Source organism: Manis javanica, chromosome 10, assembly GCF_040802235.1.
Source record: "Manis javanica isolate MJ-LG chromosome 10, MJ_LKY, whole genome shotgun sequence".
NCBI classification, from domain to species: Eukaryota; Metazoa; Chordata; class Mammalia; order Pholidota; family Manidae; genus Manis; species Manis javanica.
The window spans coordinates 73319485-73337118 of NC_133165.1; the positions used below are offsets into that span (position 1 = coordinate 73319485).

At 32.8% G+C, this 17634-nt stretch overlaps 1 protein-coding gene across 4 annotated transcripts in view; it reads right to left on the reverse strand.

Moving 5' to 3' along the window:
- The window catches only part of TMTC3 (transmembrane O-mannosyltransferase targeting cadherins 3), a 72612-nt gene that overhangs the window by 13077 nt on the left and 41901 nt on the right, over nucleotides 1-17634 (reverse strand). For all 4 annotated transcript variants that reach the window (XM_037024727.2, XM_073213341.1, XM_073213340.1 and 1 more), the window contains 6 exons: nucleotides 16510-16625; nucleotides 15894-16066; nucleotides 10974-11226; nucleotides 5620-5768; nucleotides 3737-3857; nucleotides 1800-1911 (listed from right to left, as the gene is read on the reverse strand). In XM_037024727.2, coding sequence (XP_036880622.2) covers nucleotides 1800-1911; nucleotides 3737-3857; nucleotides 5620-5768; nucleotides 10974-11226; nucleotides 15894-16066; nucleotides 16510-16625 — 924 coding nt within the window. The remainder of the gene's footprint in view (nucleotides 1-1799; nucleotides 1912-3736; nucleotides 3858-5619; nucleotides 5769-10973; nucleotides 11227-15893; nucleotides 16067-16509; nucleotides 16626-17634) is intronic.

The window sequence follows — 17634 nt, forward strand, 5'->3', positions numbered from 1 at the left end:
CCTTGATCCTTCCCGCTTCCAGACCATTCTCACTCCTTAAAACCACTCAGCTGTGAATTTCAGGTCCTTAAGCCCATCACACTATTCCTCCTTGTTGCAGTCACCAATCTGGGTCATAGGTCCTGGCTCCTTGTCATTCTCTCCCACATCACAGTTGTCAAAATTCTAGTGATTTCAAAATCTACACAGATTAATTTTCTAGTACTTGGCCTTGACATCCTTTCTTCCAATGATTGTCACCTCTGTCCTCTAACTAGTTAAATAGTTCAGTGGCCATAGCATATCTAGTAGGAAAAAAAACAGGGGGTAGTGCCCTCCACTCCCTACCCCTCCAAGGATATTTAGAAATGTTTGTGTGGGTACTTTTTGCTCATTATTCTGAATGAAAAGTAATGATGGCATTTGGTGGATGGGGGCCATGTTTGGTACATACCCTGAAATACAGGTCTGCATAGTCAAAACGCCAATAGCATTCCTACTGAAAAACACCATTGCTCCAGCTAGCTAGACCCTACTCAGACCCCAACATTTCTTCAGATCTATAAATCACTGATTCTGTATTTCCTCCATCTTCACCCTCCCTCACATTCCTTTTTAACCAGCTTAGATTCTGTGTCCCATTATAATAATCACTACTTCTTATTTAATAATATGCATCTGAAAAAACTCATAACCCTGTTTAAAAAAATTTTCCATGCCTGTACACCACAGCTGTAAAATAGTAGAAAAAATATGACATCAACGGGTTAAGTTTTAAATTGTCTTCCTAACCTCAAGTAAGTAGACTGTAAGCGCTGCTTGGCAATTATACCCTATTTTTCCTAGTCTATACACTTTCCTAGATCTTTGTTTCTCAAAGTGTGATCCATGGGCTAAGCACCACCTGGTAACTTACCAGAAACAGATGACTTCACGCCCTACTCAAAACCTCCATACATCAGAACATTCAATATGACAAGACCAAGACCTCCAAGTCATTCACAGGCACATTAAAGTTTGTGAAGCACTGTCCTGGATGACTACTTCATACCCGCTTCCTGTGCTTGGATCTCCAGTACTCCCTCCCCCTTCATCACTCTTTACTGATGGTTTTGTTTTCTATTTCCCTGAGAAAACAGAAGCAAAAAGAGGACAACTTCCAGAAGCTTCTCCCATGTCATCTATTCACATGCCTATATCTATGTCCATATACTCTGCCCCTCCTGTTACCACAGGTTAACTATTGCTTTTACACTGAATTAAGTTCTTACCCTGTGCACCAAATCCTACTTATCTTTGCTCATCTAACGAAGGACACTGATCCAATAATTTGTCTCCCTAATCTGAACTCTTTCCAGCTTCAATGGGTTAGATGCACAAATGCTTTGTTTCTCTCATTATAAAAAAAAAAAACCAAAAGAACCCTATCATCCTACTACCCTGTCTTGACCCCTCTCATCACCACCATTTCTTATGGTACCTTTTAAAAGAGTTTTCTATACCATCTGTCTCCAGTTATTCTTCCCCACTCTCTTAAACTCAGTCCTGTGAGGCTTTTGCATCTATCACTCCACCAAAACTGCTTATCAGGGCCACCCAAGAACTCTTTTATGTTTAAAAAAAGTAATAAAAATTGCTTACAGAATGTAAGTAGTTCTAACATACAATGCAATTCAAAATAAGCCAGCATCAAACACTGTAATATTCAAGTCACTTGGAATAAAGCTTGAAAATAAACTCTTACCTTATTTGCCCCAAATAAAGTCAAGTTTTTAAAAAGAAAAAACTATTCAAGTAGTTTTATTACTACATATGCTTACCTGGCTGAACGTGGGTAGCCTGTAAGAAGTATTTCAAAGCTCTCTCAAAGTTCTTCTCATTTTCTAGAGCATGACCAACATTATTCCACAATTTGGCATTATTTCTATTTACCTTAAACACACAAGTACAGAGAGAAATTAGTTACGATTTTAAAAAATACGACCCCAATTAACACAGATACTTGTTTGACAAACTATTAGGAATGGAGTGTTCCATGGAGATGTCCATGAATGGCTGAAAGTGGTCAAAGGACATGAACTTCCAGTTACAAGATAGTAAGTTCTGCAGATGTAATGGTGACTAAACAAAACTGTATATCTTTGGAAGTTTACCTTAAAAGTAGATCTTAAACGTTCTGATTAGGAGAAAAAAAAATTTATTACTATATAAGGTAATGGATGTTAACCTATTGTGGTGATCCTTTTATAATATATACATACATATTAAGAAATCATTATGTTGTATACCTTAAACTAATAAGAAGTTCTATGTCAATTATACCTTAAAAAAACTTGAAAAAAATAATTCAGATATTCTTTGAAAAAAATAATTACTCCAATTAACACAGATATTTGTTTGGTGTATTATTAGGCATAAAGTGTTCCTCAAAGATGTCCCTGGAGATGAGAGGAAGGCGCCAAATGAACAATGTTTCACCAAATTTACTCTCTCCTTCAACACCAACATACTAAAACCACAGCAATCTGACTTCATCTATATTATATATTAGAATTTTACAAAAAATTTTATTTGCTTAAAGTATAGTGCTGTTTGAAAACTCCTGCTCTACTAAAGGTATTCTCTTGGGAGAGGAGGTATTTGGATGTGAGAATATGTTTAAATATTGCACTGATTATGTACTTTTAGGTTTGACATAAAGCTACTCATACAGTCTGTTATGGGAGTCCAGGGATCAAAGTTCTAAATTACTCTATGCTTTCAGAGTTCACAGATGGGCACAGTTCGTGCAGGTAGAGGATGGTGTCTAGCCAATAACTAGCTGAAGTGACTGAAGCTGTAGTTGGGGCATCATTCTGGGAGTGAGGAACAAGCAAAATTCCTAAAAATTATGGGGTTCCGCTGGTGTCCAACAGTGTGGATTAATAAGAATAGCACATTTGCTGGCAGGCTTTGGAGCAAGGGGAGAGTGATCTTGAGTAGATATCAAATAAAGAAGTCACACATATTATAGGAATGAGGCAGTGATCCAGTAAAGCTAGGTGATGGAGAGCACAGAAATAGGAAAAGGAAGCTAAGAATTTAGAGACTTGAAGAGACGCATTGGTAAGGAAGCACCTGAAGAAAAAAAAACTCTGCTTATAACTTGCACAGAAAACAAATTTTATGATTTTTAAAAGGAACCTTTTTCCTATTTATGTTGTCCATTCTCTAGAAATGCTATATCACTCTTTTCCACCAGTTCCTATCCTGTAGTATTGTAACCATGATTTATCTTCCACAGTAGGATGCCATTTTTTTGCCATGTATTTTATTTCATTGACTCTAAGATGCCATTATAAGACTCCTCATCATTTTATTTTAAGAAAAAAGGCCATTCATTAGTTTTAGGATGCCTTTCATTATAAGATTTATTCTAATTTCAGAGATGTTCAAAGGTTAAAAGAATAAAATGTGCACCTTAGGAACCAATGAAATACAGTATTCTTATTTAAACATTTTATCATTTGAGCTTCTAACAACTGCAGAGCACTTAGGGACTTACTCATATATGCTAGAGACACATAGCTAAGTACTATTCAGAGCACTGGTTATGGTTTATATTATATAAAGAACAGACTGTTTTTATAAATCTCTTGGTGAAATATTTAATATTGACAATTAAATGTCTAATTAAAAGTAAAGTTAAAACATCTTAGACATGGTTATAAGAAATAATTGATGAAATACTTTCCTGTCATTCTGGATAATACTTTACCTTCAAGGCTGACATAAACAATGTATATTCAGACTCCCAATCCCAATTTCTGTGGAGTGTTTTTAAGGCATGAGTGAGTATCACCATAGACAGACAAAACCAGGATAACTTTTTTAATACACTGTTTAAGAGAAAAAAGCAAAAAAAAAGTCTACATCACCAAAAGCATTTTACATTTTAAACAAAAGTAAGATATATGCTAAATATCCCCAAATACCATGTTCGAATTTACTGTAAAGAATAGGGATCCTTCTAATAATTATCCAACTTCAGATGGAACACCAAAAATATTAAGTACTATGAATACTACCCTCTACTTCAGTGGAATATTTCAACTTTTGCTTCTATTTCAAAAGCTCTGTTTAGATTTAATGATAAAAACTGATGAAACAAGTTAATTGTGATTTTTTATACTTAGAGTCCTTTGTACCATTACCTACAACTTGAATATTCCTAATAACGTTTTTAAGGGTCAATCTTATCACTGGCTATATATAAAAACATTTTTATTACAGTATATAATAGATTATCAAGACATTTTTGGAATAATTTTACATTTTAGAACTAGAGTTGTTTATAAGAAGTCATGGTAAAATTAACTTCATAAAATAGGTGCAAATTACTTACATAGCTTTAGACAAATTATTTGGGACTCAATTCTTCATCTATAAAAAGATGGTTATACTTCAGTAATACCTATGATCTCATTTAGTACTAATGTTCTCTGAGTCTGTCTTAGCCCCAGTAACAGTCCAATTCCTTTCATTTTGATAGATCCACTTAACCAAGATTAAGAATGCAAATATCAGAAAGAGTATGGACACTGAAAGCAGTCCATATAAATCTGAATCAAGACTCTGCTGTTTATTAGCCGTATGATCCTGCATCATTCAGATAACTTCTATGAGCTTCACTTTTCAAATGTGCACAGTAGTGTTAAGGAATGTAAAGGTTAAATGAGAAAACAAATCTAAAGGGTCTATGATGGTACCTGGCACATGGTAGACACTCAAAACCTGGTAATGAATATAAGTGGATATATGGGTGGAAGCTAAGAGAAAGGTTTGGCAAATGGTGGTAAAAATTGTAGACATGGATATGATCAGCCAGGGAGAATAGGCAATGTGAGAAAATAGCTATCAATAAAGATTTGAGAAATAAAAAATATTTAAAGATCAGGCACAGCAAAAAGAACGTGAGAAGAGACTGAGAAGAGAAATAAACATATGTGGAAGAATAAGGAGAGACACACTTTACAGATGCCAGGGAAATAAATTTTACATAAAAGCATTTCCTAGGAGGAAATTTGTTAGGTGTTTGTAGAGAGATAGGATAGGTCAGAATTCTGCGGGTTTAAGGGTGACCAGCAAATGACCATTTCTCACATATATATATATTGTGTAACTATTCTCTTCCTTAACTGTTAGTTTAAGGCAAGTAGGACATGGTGGTTATGAAGAAGACAGCAATGTTAGCAAGAAATTACACTTTACTTACTATATGCATGTTACATTTATTAACTCAATATGACTCACTTAAGAAGACTATATCTTAAGTTCACTGCATATGCAAATGGAAACAGTCATTTCCATGTAACTTTAGTCTCAATAACATCCCTATTTTCATTCAGGCCTTACCTAGTTTGTTATGTCTCAAGCTGTAAAATAAAATTATATAAATAAGAGGAAGAAACAAGGGTGAGATGGATGCTTTAGAGCTTTCCTAACTCAAATTACAAGCAAAAGAGGAGACTATCAAGATACAAAAGTTATAAAAGTATAACTTATAAAACTGAACTAAATGAACATTTTATTAAACACTTACATGTATGACACTTAATTCTATATTTGGTAAGCAGTAAATGAACTAACACTTTAATTCACCTTTTGTTTGATATTTTCTGCCATCCATGAGCTACCAAAATACAGAACCCCATGCTAGGAACGTATAGTACTCGCTCAGCAACAACAAATCCAACTGGGAAAAACAGGTTCGATGCAGGAATAAATGGTAATGCCATTAAGCAAAGTGCCTACAAAGAAAAAGAAGATACTTTATTAGTTAAAAAATATATGGACACTAAGCAGTTAAATCCAGATATTTTATCATTTAATTTGGATAATGTACTGGTGGACCACTTTTAATAATACTTAGAGTATTAATTTAAACATAAAGAAGGCAAATTTGGGGTAGTAAAAACAAACATCAGGATGTATGTCAGCAAGGTGAGAGCAAGTCCTCTTGAATGCTAGAACTTATAATTAAGACTCATTCAATTAAATGAAAAAGATATTTTAAAAAAATATACCTAAAGTAAGACATTGACAGTTTTTATACACCCAACTTGCCGATTTTTATAATTTTACTAATGTAAGTAACCACTTCATACTGAAAATTGAAGAAACAAAATAAAGCATGTTTCACACAAGATAGCAGAATACTACCTCTGTACCTTAGCATTACTTTGCATAATATTGATGGGTCACAAACATTTAACAGAACTTAGAAAATAATAAAAATAAAACAGCCCCCTTTAAATAAACTTTTATTCTATAAGAATTTCTAAAATTTTTAACACTGCACACTGAAATAAAACATCACAAAAATGCTTAGGTTTTTTTGCCATTTTGAAAATGGGATGGCATATGGTTTTCACATTATAAAACCATTTAAAAGGTAGGACACCAATAACCAGCACACAAGTAACTGTGGAAGGAAGGAAGCTGGTTGTCATTAGGACCTCTGTTTCTATGGACATCTGCTTCTATATTTTGTTACTCTGATTTGTTTTATGTATCTAACTTAATAAATTTATGTAAGTTGTTCTTTCACCTTCATAAATGTGAGAGTTTCCTAACAGTTCAAGGGGAAAGAATGTCTTCTTTTTATTATGCTTTATTAGTGAAATATAAATGCAGAGAGGTATATACACTAAAAAGAGTACTATCCCAATGGATCACAAATGGATGATTTGTAATGAAGAAATACTGAATTTTAAAAAGCACTATCATCAAACAGTTCAGTATGATATCAATTCATATGTCTGAGATTTAAGTGTTTTCCCTTTAATAAAAATAGGTAATAAAACAGTAAGAGTATATAATTCACTTTCCATTTCCCAGAAGTACTTGATAAAAATAACCAGCTAGCTGTTAAACAGAGATGTTTTTAAACAAGTATCCCTTTTCTTTTTCTTTGTAGTTAACATACAATATTATATTAGTTTCAGGTATACAACATAGTGGTTCAAAAGTTACATATTACAAAATGCTCACCATCTGTAACAATAGGTAAGTATTGGTACCACCTGTCACCAAACAGTTATTACAATATTAATGGCTATATTTCCTATGCTGTACTTCATACCCATGACTTATTTTATAATTGGAAGTTTGTACCTCTTTATCCTTTTCATCTATTTCACCCATCCCTCTCCCCTCTACCACAGCAACTAGCAGTTTGTTCTCTGTATCTGTGACTCTCTATTTTTGTTTGTTTATTCATTTGTTTTATCTTTTAGATTGCACATATAAGTGAAATCGTATGACTTATCTATTTCACTTAGCATAATACCCTCTAGGTCCATCCATGCTGTTGCAAATGGCAAGATGTCATTCTTCTTTAGGGCTGAATAATATTCCATCATATGTATGTTATACATGTTCCTTATCCATTCATATCAATAGACAACTTAAGTTGCTTCCATATTTTGACTATTGTAAATAATGTTGCAATAAACAGGGGTGTACATATCTTTTCGAATTAGTGTTTTTGCTTTCCTTGGTAAATACCCAGAAGTGGAACCACTGAATTGCCTATTATTTCTATTTTAAGTTTTGAGGAACCTCTATACTGTTTTCCACAGAGGGTGTACCAATTTACATTCCCACCCACAGTTCATGAGGGTTCCCTTTTCTCCACAGTCTTGCCAACACTTATTATTTCTTGCCTTTTTGATACCAGCCATTCTTTTAAAAAAATATTCCCTATTAATTCATGGCTGCTGTAAAGCAATTTAAATTGAAAGAATTAAAAGTGTTAAATTCACTCAAAGATGTTTGATGGACTGACTGAAGCCTAAGCTACCCAATGAGAAAGGCAAAATCTCAAAAAATCTACTGGTTCTTGGATAAGTAATGTCTCTAATGATTAACTTACTTAGAAGTTCTAATATGTTCTGTATTAATGTTTGCCAATCTAGCTAATATGATTAACATAATTTCCTTCTTCCAGTGATATAAACTCTCTGTAAAAGGAAAATGGTAGTAGAAAGAGCAAAGAGTTTGGAGACAAATGCTTCACTTCCTACTTCCTATGTAATATAAAGAGAACTACTCAATCACTTGTGACTACTTACTTACTGTTGATACACATATGACATCTTAGTTACTGTTGATACACATATGACATCTTAGTTAACAAGTGCTTAACATGGTACCTGGTATACTACTAAGTATACTCCTCTGAACTACTTATCCCTTCTGGAGGTCTTTAGAAAATATCATCATAAGAAAAATAACATGTTTAGGACAACATTTAAAACAGTTATACCTAAGGTCACAACTGCCCCTTTTTGTACACATGAAATATAATTTATATAGGTCTATGTTTATTTCATTGGCACTATTCTCTATGTTTTATTTAGGTTACATTGTACAAATCCTTATTTTACTGGTCAAAACTTTAATTCACCTACCCCTCCATTTTTTTTGGGGGGGGGTGCAGAACCTGAGTTCTACATGATTCTACAATATATCTGTTTTGCATTTATCTGAGCAGTAAAGCATTCTTAGAAATGGTCCCAAAGCAGAATAGATTAATATCATTATAAATTCATGATCACCAACTTCAAATTGATCCTTAAGACTGCCCAGGAGTCTTAGGTCTTTGGTAGGCTCACTCCACTTTCTTTGATTATTTTTAATCTTGACTATTTTTCTCAAACTTTTGACCCATGTCACTTTCAGCAGGTGATCACACTTCCAAACTTAAAGAGAAAACCAAAGCCATTAAACAAGAATACCTTCAATTCTCTGCTATTAAACCTACCAATATCCACATTCATGCTCATTTCCTTCCTTCCTGTAACACAGAGGTGAGTCCGGTCAAGCCTGAACTCTATAACCCTCTGCTCCTCACAAATATCAGTATTATCATCCCTTCTTTCATTTACTCAACCACTTTCTAATCAACTGTATTCCTTAAAAATATTCTCTTTGGACAATGTATCTTCAAGTTTCCTTACCTATCCATTATGTACTTCGGGTATAAAACAAGTTCCCACACCCTTAAGGAAAAGATTTTTGTAGTCATGGCAACAAGTACCTGGTTTTAACTCCACTTAATCAATATTTCAACTCAATGAATATGTTTATGCAAGCCAAAGTCATCAGTGTTATCCCCTTGCTTCTACAAGTCAGCCAACTGAGTACTCCAATGAAAGTGATTTTAAATGCCAAAAAATCAACAATCTCCCCTTAACCCCACATCAACTTGCTTCAACCTTTGAAGATCCGTCAATTCCAGATCTTTTTACTTCCCCAACATCTACATAAGATCAGTAGTTTGTTGTGCTTGAAGCCACTGCTTGACTGGCGCAGTCTTTTCTTATGTAGGTGGGCAATAAACTCAGGCTTGTCTCTCATCCTTTTAAGTATGCAAAGTGAAACTACCCTATAGACTCATCTACATTAGAAATCTTCCTTTTCTCATCTCCTAATCAGATCACACCACAGAAATAAATTTAAGTTGATTATTTTCAATCTTGACTATTTTTCTCCATCTTGACCAATCTTGACCATCTATAAACGGTCAAATCCAACTGATCTCACTTTTGTACTCAACAGCTTTGGTTAGTGTTAACCATTCCATTTTTTCTTGAAATACTTTGATACCTTTCTATGCATGTGGTCTATCTCCTGTTCAAGTCCATTCTCCTCTACACATCATCTAAACATGGTTTTTCAAGATATAATTATAGGCCTCTTGTCTTTCCACTCTATTTACTCCCTTCAACTATTTTCTGAGGGAGAATTAAGACCAATTACACTCAGGCATTCCTTATGTGTATGAATTAACCTCTATTCTATCCATCTAGAATGGTACTAGTTAGTTACCATCTTTGAGGGAGTAACAAAACCTCAGCAGAGAAAGGCTGCTCTATAACCTCTCCATAGGGCTCCTTATCCACATTCTAGTTTCAATTACTATTTCTGTACCAATCAATCAAATTTCTATGTGCAGCTCAGACTTCTTGACCTTTAGGTACAAAGTGCTATTCCAAATCTCCATAATGTTTCAAAGACACCTAAAATTCCAAAAGTACAAAGATAATAGTAAATATAATCTTTCCCCCAAGCCCAATCTTTTGATCTTCTCTACACCTCAGCAATTAGCTTCAAATTTCTCTAGAATGCAAATTCTCTGGAAACGGAGACCTTATATTTCTTTTTATCATAACCTCAGAGCCTAAAATGCTACCTGGTACATAGGCATCAATGAAATATTTTTACTGGCTGAATAAATAAGCCTAGTGGCTGCAGCCAGAAATAATACATTTGCAGTGTACTTAAAACACTTTCTGGCATACTGTAAATGCTCAAGAAAATGTTAAAGAGTATTATTGTCTTCAATAATTTGAGGCAAGAGGCAACAGAACTGCTGTAAGCAGTCATAGGACAGTGAGAAATTACAAAGAAACAGGCCACAGAAAAACAATAAAATGACTTTACAAAAATATTGCAGAAAAACAATAAAATGACTTTACAAATAATCAGTTACTGAACACAGTAAGAAATAGCTCAGAGAGTAATGAAAATTTTGCTAATGAGAACTGAAAAGGTATATACTTCTAGCTGCATATCTTATATAATACTCTGTACCAAGAAAACAAAGCATGTAACATGATCCATTTCTGCAAAAAGTGTGTAAGTTAGTTGGGTAAAGAAATATAAGAAAATGATGCCAGAAGGGATGATTCATCACTTCAGAATTCCTACAGAATTAGGGAAATTCATATCCATTTTTAATTTTTACACTGAATATATATGTCAAATTATGCCCGCATACCCAATTCTGATATATAACTTTTGGATAATCTAAAATAAGTTCATAAGTTAGGATGATGTTGAATAAAGAAAGATGCTGTCTCTAAAAAGATGCTTTTGATGAATTAAAGGCAGTCTCTTAATTAATCAACTATATATATATTATCTGCAAAAATAAGAAAGTTTCTTACCATTAAAACAGTCTTGGAGGAATCACCAGGATATCTGAGACTAAATACTCCCAAAGCCACCAAAAAGCAAAAGAAAGCAAATGTGGCAACATTTCGAATATCTAGAAATGACTCTATAAGTGGTATTGTTCCCATGGTCCAATCACAGCAGAGCTCTGAAGGATTTAATAGGAGCCAAGCATTCAAAGGAAGGAGGTAGTTAAAAGTTAGCTGCCTTGTAGGAGTTGGGCTTACAGCAGCTGGGTTGTCAAACCTGTATAAAGAACGAAAAATAAAGTTATTTAAACTATGACTGTTTTAAAAACACAAAATTTATAACATAAATAAAATACTGAACAACAATAACCTCATTAAACATGACACATTTATTTATGGATACCTCAGATTCTTACCAGAGTTCAAACTGTCTAACCTTATGAAATGTCTAATTGAAAAGAATAATATTTATGAAAAACTGATGAAGGGCAAATAGGTTATTTATTTCAAGTGTATTATTAGAACAAATCAGACATGCATACCATAAAATTTCATGATACACTGCAGAAGTGCTTTCATTAAATTATGGGTTTCTGATTAAAATAAAAATTTTGTAAGACTCATTGTTGTATGTGTTGTATGAATGCTTCTGAGAACACTCACCAATGTTTTTCTACATGAGATACTTCTTTCAGCACTAAATCATAGTAAGAATGTCTCCTAGAAAAAATTATTATGTTTTGCTCTTGTCATGGAGAATACTCTTATCACCCATGAGCTTTTCCTCTTCACTTAGACTTCCAGGGAACTAAAAACCAAATTTCCAGTGTAGAGTTACTAACTGTACAGGCCTATGTTACATTTTGTATTACTTTTTGTCCTGGTATATATTAATATAAGCTTATATCCTAGTTTATATTTCCCCAGGACATCATATATTAAATGTACATTTTATAAATTTAATCTATTTCCTACACACTAAGTCAAATCATTTATTTTAAAGTATTTTAAATAAACAGCTTTAATTTTCTACTTCTTTAGGCTATGTTCTAAATTCTACTGGCTATATTAGTGTATAGTCCTTTAAGAACCCAATTTCTCATTTCAAAAATGACTAGGTCAATGAAAAACCATCCTCTACCACTTATTTGACTCAGTCTTCTTTTAATCAAATCACTGAGAGAAAGTGAATACTATTTGAGTAAGTAGTATCTTTAAACATGTTCACATTTGAATATCTACATATATGAAAAATAGTTGAGTTTTGAGAGTCAGAGTGTCAATTTTCAAAATAACCAAGAGAACTGAATTCAAAGTTATCTTTTTTCCTGTAATCACTCTTCAGCTATTTAGGATATATAGGAGAGCTGATTTAATAACTGAACTGCAGAGAAAAAGCACATGTCAAAGCAAAGCAAATCTTACATGAAACGTCAGTCACTTAAATAAAACTAAATAGGGAACTAGCGTAAATTCCATTTTAAATTTTAGTGAGAAGACGAAATGCAAAAACAATGCTAAATGTTAGAGTAGGAAAAGATGATTACATAGAGATTGTTAAAATTCAGTATAACTTGCTTTTGGCTTTAAACAACTAAAAAAAACTGGAGAAGTCATATAAAACTTTTTTTTAACACACTGAGCATCAGGCAAAAAGCTCAGTGATACCTGAAAGAAGAAAAAAGAAGAGAAAAAGAAAGAACAAACAAAAGGAGTCCAGCCTGAAGAGTTTAGTTCCTGAATAGGTTTTTAGTCTACGGAGCTGTGAGCGGGAACCCTGGCAGAGCCTAGTGGTAGCCCTGAGTTGAGAAGATGGAACTGGGAGCCCTAGGAACCCAGGGAGCTGGAGTTCGTGGGTGGAATACCAGAGAGAAAGAAGCCGTTGAAAAAGAGAACTCAGGAGATCTGTACAGGGTCTCTCTCCAGTTCTCCGTCCTCTAAGAACTGGTAACACGTACATGTGAGGATAGACCCAAGGTCAGTACGGTGGGTTGAATCATGTCTCCTAAAAATTCTTGTTTACCCAGAACCTCAAAATGAAACCTAATTTGGAAATTGGGTCTTTGCCAGTGAAATTATTTAAGATGAGGTCATACTGAACTAGTATGACCTAAATCTAATGACTGGTGTCCTTATACAAAGAGGCAAGAGTAAAGGAAAACACACAAAGAAAAAGGCCAGTTAAAGATGGAGCGATTGGATTGATGAAGCTACCCGTCAAGGAATGCCAAAGATTGTGGGAACCACCAGATGCTAGGAAAGAGGCATGGAACCTCCAGAAGGAAGAGCCTTCAAAAGGAACCAACTGTGCCTGACACGTTGGCTTTGGACTTCTGGCCTTGAGCACTGTGACAGAATAAATTTCTGCTACTTTAAGACACCCAGTTTCTGGTAATTTGTTTTAGCAGCCCTAGGAAACCTGAAACAGTTACGAAAGTACCTCTCAAAAGGATTAAATAAAAATTCCCAAGGAGTGTACACAGTTGGGATTATTAGCAGTTCCTCATTAACCAAAATGGATGTCCTCATAATTCATAGTCTACCAGGTAGAGCAGTCAGAGGGTCATGTCAGTAGTGCAGCAAAATTAGCCCTATCCCAAATGCTGTAGGTCTCACAAAACAAAGCTTAAAAGCAAGATAAGAAGAGGAAATATTTTTCAAGTAACTTAAAAGCATCCCAGAACAAGGTTTTAAAATATTTTAAGGTAAAATTCACATATGGCATCTATTAAAAAATTACCAGGCATGTGAAAAAGAAAATACCACTATGAGAAGAAAAATTATTCTATCTAAACTGAAAAGAAATGACACAAATGATAAAATTAATAGACAAGGACATTAAAGCCCTAGAACATGTACGGCCATGGAACACAAAAAAAGCTCATACAGAACTTCTAGAGATGAAAACAATGTCTGAGATGAAAATAACTAGAAGAAATTAAAGACAGATTAGATATTGCAGAAAAAAGATTGGTGAACTTGAAAACAGCAGCAAAAAATGTATCCAAAATGCAAATGGAGTGAAAATAGTTTTGGGAGAGTAATAAACAGAACATCAGTGTGATAACTTCGAGAAACCTAATATCCATGTAATTGGAGTCCCTTAAGAAGCAGGGAGAGAAAAGAATTTGAAAAAAATTTTCAAGAACAGCTGAAAATTTTCCATAATCTATATAAAATAAAACCTACAGAATTCTAAGAAACTCAATTAACATAAGCACAAAAAACTTGAAAATAGAAGAAACAGTGGAAGCTTGTACCTTGACCACCCTTAACCAAACTTCCAGTTATGAGTCTTGGGGATATAATATACAGCATGGTGATTATAGTTTACAATACTGTATTGGATATTTGGAAGTTGCTAAGAGATTAGATCTTAAAAGTTCTCATCATACACAAAAATAATTTAATTATGTGTTTATGGATGTCAAGTATGGTTACTGTGGTAATCATTTCTCAATATACATATATCAAATCATTACATTTTACACCTACAACTAATATAATGTTATATGCCAATTATGCCAACAATGATAAAGAGAAAATATTAAAAGCAGACATAGGAAAAAGACACTACCCACAGAAACATAAAGATAAGGATCACAGAAGATTTTCCATTGAAAATAATGCAAGCCAGAAAATAGGAGAGCAACATTTATAGAGTACTGAATGAAAAACAGTCAGTGTAGAATTCTGCACTCAGGAACATACTTTTCAAAATCAAAGGCAAAGTAAAAATATTTTCATGTACAACAGCTAAAAAATTTCATCACCAGCATACCTATATGTCAAGAAGTGTTAAGGAAAAGTCCTTCAGTCATAAGGAAAAATGGTACCAGATGAAAATCCTAACCTAACAAGAAAATGAAGAACACTAGAAATGATAACTCTGGATTAATATAAAGGATTTTTTATTAAATTTCTTTCAAAGATAATTGTTTAATGCAAAAAATACAATTATGTATTGTGGAATTTACAGTGTATACTCAAGGAAAATGTATGCAACCACAAAAGCTAAGTTCTTATAAGTTTATATATTTATATTTAATAAAAACCTATTTATTACATATGTTTATACTATATATATATATTAACATTTATGATATATATATACTTAAAATATCCCTCAAAAATAAACTGTGATAGCAAATCACTGAAACAACACAGATTTATAGCTAATAAGCCAACAAGGAGATAAAAATAGAATAGTAAGACATACTGAATCCAAAAGACAGAAAAAGGGACAAACAACAGATGGGACAAAGAGAAAACAATTGGCAGGATGGCAGATTTACATCAAACTATATCAATAATCATATTAAATGTAAATAGTTGAAAAACCTCATCTAAAAGATTTTTCCGACTAAAAAAAAAAAAGAAGATCCCAGTGTATGTAGGCCTACAAGAAATCCACTTTAAATATAAAAAGAGATAAAAGGTAAAAGGTTGGAAAAAGATAGCTGGTGTGGCTATATTAATGTAAGATGAAGTGAATTTCTGAGTAAAAACTATTTCTAGGGATAAAGAAATTCTTTTAATAAAGATGAAAGGATGAATTCATCCAAAGGACATTACAGTTCTAAATGTTTATGCACTTAATAAAGCGAACAAAAACTCAGAGCTGCAAGAAAAAACAGACAAATCTACAATTCTAGTCAGAGATTTCAATATCCTTCTCTTAAAAATTAATAGGAAAAGACAAAAATTACTAACAATATAGAAGACAACATATTGTGGTGGTTTCATGAGTGGTACATATGTGTCAAAACTTACTTATTTATACATTTTATATAATATGCAGATAAAAAAAATAATTATACCTCAATAGAGCTGTTAAGGAACCTCAATGTAAATTAAATACTTTCTGGAATATTTAAAATCACTTAAAACTTAAAGTTTAAAAAAAGATGAAAAAAAAATCAAAGAAGAACCAAAATTTCATACCTGGTGAATACTGGAAGTTGAGACTGAATAACCTGCACTCTAATTACAACAAGCAATAGTGTACTGAACATCAAAACAATGAGTTTTATTAGTGTCTGCAGCATAGAAAATGGAATACTACCCTTTCCACGGAGAAACTGCCCAGCAGTGGTACATAGTAATGGCAAAGTGTACTGGAAAACAAAAAATAGTTTTAAACAACAGTAATAATATACTACAATGTTTTCAAAAATGGAGTACTTCCTATATACAAGATTAGATACAAAATGACTATAATTATAAAATCAATATGGAACAACCTGTGGAACTGATAATGAATAAAACTGTGCCCAATAATATTATCAAATTATGTATTAATACTGTACAGAATTAGAGGGTATTTTTCCAAATTGCCTAATGATTCCATTACTGAAACTGAAAAAGTAGTTCTTAAAAAACTGAAGGTGTTATTTTACTTTTCAGTGGCATGAGGACAAAACATGTTTATTTCTTGAAAATTTTTGGAACCATTATTGGTAAACTGACATATAATGATCCATCTAGAATATAAGTTCATTATAATCTGATTCAAACAGGATAAAAAAATAGCAACAAGAAAATTTATATTTCTCCTTACCCCTTGGGCAATAAATACTTCATATACACAGCAAATTCCCACAACTGTAATTCCTTGTTCTTTACACAATGTTGCAACAGCCACTAAAAACACTGTCAACACAATTGGAGTCCACACTGCAATTAAGAACAGAAAAATATAAAACTATACAAAACAATTTTATAATACCATAAAAGGATATTTTAAGTTAGACAACTATTAGATATCACTGAGAAACTTTACTTGTGATTATATATCCACATTTGCATTATTTCCCATTGACCTATACTTTATATCTTAAATGTATTTAAATGTAACTTTTGCTCTATATATTCAAAATAAAACATCAAGATGTATAATTTGAACTAGAAAAATTTTTGTGGGAAGGAAAATTATTTAACCAAATACAAACTTTTAAAACAAAGATATAGTGGCCAACTTGGAAAGGAGAAACTTAAAGGCTTGAGTACTGTAATATAATAGATGAACTTTCAATTTGAAATGAAGAAAATACATGAGAATATCACACTGGAAGCTATATATTTTATTATATCTGCAGTTTATTAAAAACTTGAAACTGAAAACTACAAATTAGTTTTGGCAAAACAGTGCCCTTCTTATTTTCAGAGAACTATGAAAAATTGAAACAAGTTAACAATAAGCATTTAAGCCAATACTGTTCTTTAAAAATTCCCAACAAACTAGTCACAAGTTCTATTTAAATGGAAAGCCTCCTTCATCAACTTTAAGTAAATGTATACTATTTTGTAATAACTTGATTACAAGAAAAACGAATTGTTACAGTAATTTTGGATCTACTCTAACTTGCTTTGTGATTTTGGAGGACTCTTAAGAGCTTCAGTTTTCCTACTGGGAAAACATGACCTCCAATTCTTTTCCAGTTTAGAATATATATGGTAGTATGACTGTGTGACCACAGTTTTTACTAAGACCATTAGTCAAAACAAAAACTCAGTAACTGGCTTAAGTTTATATGTAAACAAGAACACAATCCATGAATCCATTTTCTTCTTTCATTGGGCTAATATATTCAAGCATTTTTGAAATTCTTTTCAGTTTTAAAGTACTTTGTACACTAAAATTACTGAAAGGAAAAACAACTCAAAAAGCCCAAAAACACTGCTG